Source organism: Corvus moneduloides, chromosome 3 (genome assembly GCF_009650955.1).
Source record: "Corvus moneduloides isolate bCorMon1 chromosome 3, bCorMon1.pri, whole genome shotgun sequence".
In the NCBI taxonomy this organism is placed as follows: Eukaryota; Metazoa; Chordata; class Aves; order Passeriformes; family Corvidae; genus Corvus; species Corvus moneduloides.
The window spans coordinates 26982072-26988071 of NC_045478.1; the positions used below are offsets into that span (position 1 = coordinate 26982072).

A 6000-nucleotide genomic window follows, 5' to 3' on the forward strand; every position below is an offset into this window, starting at 1 on the left:
TGTCTCAAATCAGTTGCTCTGAGGTGTAGCTAAAAGACTCAAATAAAAGAGATCTGCTGTCTCCTCCCAGGTTGCATAATACCATATGTCTCATTTTTATGCTGTAATTTGAATCAAGAATCAAACATAAGTAAGACATATATAATTGTCACATGGACTGTGGGTTTTGTTGTTATTCTTGAGTTACTTTAAAAATAAATTTGAGAGGTTTCTAGCATATGTTTAAAACATGACAATCTGTTACAAAATCTAAACTAGCAAATTAAAACTGCAAAAGTAAGACACTTGTGCGCATCTCTTGATCCAAGAGTATCATGCAGTGAGGAGATGAGGGAATCTTAGTCCGTGCGTTTTCAGTCTGGGTATTTAGGCACGTAGCATATAAATCATTGCAATCAAAGCTCTGAAACAGAAGTTAGCTGTCTAAATAAGAGGATCCAAGTTTTTGCTCATTATTTTACTATTTAGCACCTAGCATTTGTGTTCCTCTCCAGTAATAAAATTTTCCAATGGTAGTATCCTGAACAACTGTTAATGATTCTGGATATTGCATTCCGTGTGACAGCCTAAGTCTGTGACAGAAATCCTACAACATAATATAGCACACATTAGCATTATTTAGACAGATTACACTTCCTAGAGTCACAGCTACATCCAGCAGAATAAGAGACTAGTCTTATTTTTGTCTTATTTTTGCTTTATTTGTTGTAGGTGTAGGCAGCCCTCACCAAACCATATGACTCCTAATATACTCTTATTTTACTATACCCCTTAGTACACCTAGATAGTAGTACATAAACTCAAGGGTTAAGAAAAAGAGGATTGTTATTTAGCTATGTTTAGCCACTACCCTCTTGCAGAGTAGGATTCCCCATTTTAAAGTGGCAGACGAATCAGTTGACACTCTGACCTTAACAAAGTATTGTAAGCCATGAAATGTAATTAAAAAACTGGACATGGAATTTTCTCTATTTTAAAACATTTAAATATCTAGTCCTCTATTCCTTATATAATCTTTAAAAGCTCCTAAGAATCAAGTAATTTTCACTACTACAGAAACAACGTCATATAATCCTTTTAGTAAACCTAAATCATAAAGGGTTTTTACCCTCATTACTGTGATTAAAAAGCTCCTAAAGAATGCCACCAATGGATAATTTGCTTTTAAATTTCTACTTTATATTTATTATATAGACTGACTATAAGTGTGTGTTTGTGGGTAGCAACATCTTCCTTTATTTTAAGCAGCTAATTCCTCTTCTTCCCACCCTGCCTGCACATCCTCCAGGTCTTAACGCTAGGTATCAGACAAACCCAAGCCATTTACATTTCACCTTCCTTTTCCCAACCATTCCAGTGGTGCAAGACCTAACCTCTCCCAGCTGGAATTCAATTTCTTGAACATGACTAACCAAAACTGAACAAATGCAGTTTTTTGCAATGGCATCAACATTTCCCTGTTTGACTGGAAATTGTTTATCTACTCTATCTGAGGACCTAACTTGATTTTTTTTAACAGCTATATTGGCAGCTCATAGTCATCCTATGATTTGTGAATATTACAAAGTTCTTCTTCAATCTATTCTAATAATAAAGTCAAAGTTTCTACTTTGGGTTATTGGTCTCAAAGCACCTAATCATTCTGTATCCTTGAATTTCATCCCAGTCTTTTACACTTCTTTAGCCATCCAGCTCTTCCCTGCTGTGTCCTCAGCATATTCCTAGTGCATCAAAATTCCATTCTAGCCTACATGAAAATATAAGATTAAGTCTGCAGGATAAGACCAGTGTCAGTTACTCTCAGACCATCTCTTCTCCAGCAAGAAGGTCCCTGCTACACCAGAGGACACCAGCAGCAAACACCTTCCCTGCCGCTCAGCCTGATCATTTCACAAAACAGACCACAAAGTACATTACAAACTCCAGTCAAATCCAGTGAGTCACCATCACTAACAACACTGATCGCTGCAGAAATCTCCCTAACACTGCAGTATCTATGGCCACCTCCTTTCTTAGTAGATGCTAGCACATTTTACAGTTCTGATATAAATCCATGTCTTTAACAAATTCTCATGTGACTATAGCTCTTATTTAGTAAAAGTAAATCAGACCTTTAATACTAAGTTAATCAGAACTACTAATAAAAACTATATACATTGGGGCAATGCTAAGAAAATGAAGCTGAACTGTATTCCTTGTATGAAGCATTACAGAAGCATTCTGAAGCAAACAGTTAAGCAATTAAGAATATGGAGAAAGATGAACACACTGCAACAGGAATGACGTGCCTCAGTGACTAGTCAGGTGTTCAGTAATTTTTTGATGCAATGCAGACTAGTCTTAGTAAGACTGAAATAGTTATTAGTAACTTCTACTAGAAGTTATTAGTAACTTTCTACTAGGTAGTAGAAAATTCTGTTTACTGTCTATTTAGCCACCTAACCAAATTATCTTTTACTTTTCATCTCTCCTTTTCAATAACTTATCTACTCAAGGAATTCTATCTTTTAAAGTCAAATGTGGTTCTAAAAATACCAGAAAAATGGTTGGCTAAATGAAACAGAAAAAATAAGGGAAAACAAAGACATCCCACTACTCACTTTAGAACCTACTATTTCACCTGCAGTAGAGCTTCAAGTGGTTAAACCTGGACTTTTACAAATTAGTCAGCACAGTATATAACCAAATTTTTATATATTTGGGGTTCTTAGACAAAATAGAATGATTCTATTTCTACAACAGCCCTGGCAGCAACATTTACATTTTACTTGGCGTTTAAAGAAAAATCCCGAGGAACTCCTGAAAATATTTTGGCAAGTAAATAAACTTTATTTTCATCAGCCATGAAAACATTATTTCCGGGAGACTGCTCTTGCACCTAAACCCCCTTTCCTATTTTATTTCTTAGTGTACCCACATAAATGTCATTGTAGTGGTGCTGCCATAACTATCTTGCATACACTGGTCATAAAAAAAAGACCAACAAACCTTTTTACAACCATTATTTGAGCTAGTATAGTTTCTAGATCACATAACAAGAAACACTTTTTTTCTTGAACAGGATTGGTATGGAATGCACTCCTACATAACAAAGACCTTTGTGGGTTGTTTAAGAATCCACATGAGAAAAATGGAAATTTAAACAGATTCATGTAAAATCACAGTAGAAGCAAATGTTAAAACATGAACAGTGACCAACTCTGGATTTAATTAGTGCACTGTGCAGCTCACAGCCACATCAATGTGCACAGGGAGGATGTTTGCTGTTGATTCTCAGATTTGCTGTTTACTGATGAAGACATATTTCTGTATCCTTGGAGGAAAAAAACTAGTGATGAAAATGAAAGAAGAGCACTGCAAAAATTAAGTAAAATTATCCATTAAAATAAGAAAACCTTTTTAATCTACTATTTTCTGAGAAGATATTAATGACTGGTTTTGACTGCAAACCCACTCTGTTGCAAAAGCCCTTTCAAATGCTTTGTCCGATAGGGGGACAGAGACAGACACAATCAAGTGGCATATCATGGTATTTTGAAGGAAACTTTTAAAAAATGTTCAGATCCTTAAAAAGGAAATGATGCACCAAAACATAGAGAGGGCACATGAACAGAATTATGGTGCTTTGCTTCAGGCCTGATACATAAAAGTCCTTTAATTCTCTTTTATTTCTTTACCACAACAAAATATTTTTCCACTTTTATTTAAAAAGAAGAAAAAAGAAAAAAAGGTTTATTTTTTTCCCCAAAATTTAATGCTGGATAGACACTGTTCCCAGGGAAATATGATAGCTGGAAGCTGTATGGGACTTACCTATACAAAACCCTATGCTCACAACAGTGTTACTTTGTGTATTCCATATACGCATCTTTTGAGATATGAGGCTCAGACTATCTGAAGCAAAATTAAAATGCTGCCAGTTTTCATATCACTCAGAGCATTTTTCATCATCTCTCCACATCTGAAGTCACATTGCTACCTAATAATTAAATTTCACTTCCAAGTAGTGGAAAAAAATGGAAGATGATTCCATGGTATATCTGCAAACAGAAGAAAAATGCAACAAGATGTGCTCTTTAAAAAAAATAGAAATAAAAATATATTTAAATATATTTTAAACAATTTTGTTCTAGGCTTGGCTCATGTTTTTAAAGGCTTGAAGCACCTATTGATTACTGGAGTTAGAGTTGGAATGAATGACTGTTCAGACAGGAAATGCAGGTAACTTTCCTTCACTTCTTCCCCTACAAAGCCATGATTAGGAAGTCAAGGCCTACGGTGTTTCTTTGCCCACGTGCCCAGGCGCCTCCTCATCCAACCTACACTCCCTGCAGCCACTGCCCACACCTGCTCATAGCTGACAGACACCTTCACTCATCCCTCCGTGACAACCCCCCGGCTCTGCCTCCGCACCCCTATGGCTCCAGTGACTCTTCCCTCCACAGCAAACGCGCCCGCCGCAACTCGTGTGAGCAATACAAACTGCATGGAGCAAGGGCAGTGCCGTGACCTCGCGCAAATGCGTGTCACCCTGCCATTTTATTATTTTCACACAGGGAACGATCACGCGCGGAGAGGACCACTGCTGGGTGGGTTTCCCACTGCCTCACCGCTGTCCCAGCGCCGCCCACCTGTGTTAGCGCTGCCTGGAACACGGTGTAACACCGCCCGAGTGCTGAAACACTGACCAGGCACAGCCCAGCGGCGCGGGGCCGTGGGCAGGACCCCCCGCCCCCCTGCTCCGAGCGGCATGGGCACGGACAGGGGCAGACAGCAGCAGCGCGGGATGGGCCTGAGGGGCGAGGGGGCGGCGAGGGGGCGGCGAGGGGGCGGCGAGGGGGCGGCGAGGGGGCGGCGGCGCCCTGAGCGCCCCGTCCTCCCCTGGTGGCGGCCGCGCCCCATAGGGCCGGCCCCGTCCCATCCCTTGACCCGCGCCCGGCGGTACCTGCGCGGGGTGCGCGGCCGCGGGCGGCTCCGCGATCCACAGCTGCTCCTTGAGGAGGTGCTGGTAGCTGAGGCAGTGCTTCAGCGCGGACGGCACCGTGCCCATGGCTCGCCCGGCAGCCGCCGCCGCAGGGTGGGCGCAGCCTCCCGACCCGCAGGCGAGCAGCCCCGCGATTGGCGGACCGCGAGCGCCGCCGCGTCCCCTCCCGCGCGGCTGCGGCGGCCGCCGCCTCACGCCCGCCGGGCCCCGGGGATCGCCTCCTGCCCCTCCTCGCCTTCCGCCCCTCTCGCCCTGTGCGCCCCTGGCCTTCTGCCCCTCTCGCCTTCCCGGCTGAGGAGCCGCGGCAGTGGGTGCCCGAGCTCGCTGCTGGCTCGGCCGGTGCCGCGGCTGCCTGCAATCGCTGGGTGTGCGTGCGGGAGAAACCGCTGAGGAGACGCGGGGAGGGAAGAGCATGGGGACAGCTAGCCGTCCTGCCCCACATCCTCCCTGGCACGCCCGCGGGACACGGGGCTCAGCCTGACCTGGCAGGGCTTTAGGCAGCAGGGGGGAAAGAGAGGAGCAAGGGGAAGTGACAGGGCAGCTTCCAGACCAAGCCTACGTGTCCTGTTCGGCATCCCGGGACTTTGCAAACGATGCAGGATACTACACCAGGTCGTGCTCGCTCTGTCGTCCAGCTGACACGGGGCTTCGTGCACGCGCTGGCATTTCTGCTTTCTATTTGGGTAGCAGAAACTTAGAGCATAGCAAATGGCATACTGTTCAGGTTTTAAGACCTCTCTCCGCAGCAGCAAGTTATATTTTGTCAGCTCCTTTACATTTATCATGCCAGCCAACTTTCCAAACTCCTCGCAAAAAAATTGTTTCTAGATCATTCGTTTTCTGGGATATCAGGGATATTTCGTTAAATATATTAACCTTTCCCTCTATCATTTTCTGCAAAAGATTATCAGCCTTACCACCAAGTCTCTGTTTCAGTCGTTCACAGATAGACATGATGCTCTCAAAGCCCCATCTTTCACAGTTTTGCATTTCATGCTTGCTGTTCTGGGCAACTA

At 43.5% G+C, this 6000-nt stretch overlaps 1 protein-coding gene across 2 annotated transcripts in view; it reads right to left on the minus strand.

The window, feature by feature from the left end:
• The window catches only part of HMGCLL1 (3-hydroxymethyl-3-methylglutaryl-CoA lyase like 1), a 78645-nt gene extending 73515 nt beyond the window's left edge, over window positions 1-5130 (minus strand). The window contains exon 1 of one of the 2 annotated variants that reach the window (XM_032104668.1): window positions 4946-5125. In XM_032104668.1, the coding sequence (XP_031960559.1) occupies window positions 4946-5050 (105 nt within the window). In that variant the 5' untranslated portion in view covers window positions 5051-5125. Of the gene's footprint in view, window positions 1-4945 lie in introns of both variants that reach the window. The other variant, XM_032104669.1, reaches the window with a different exon arrangement.
• Between the last annotated feature and the right edge of the window lie 870 nt (window positions 5131-6000).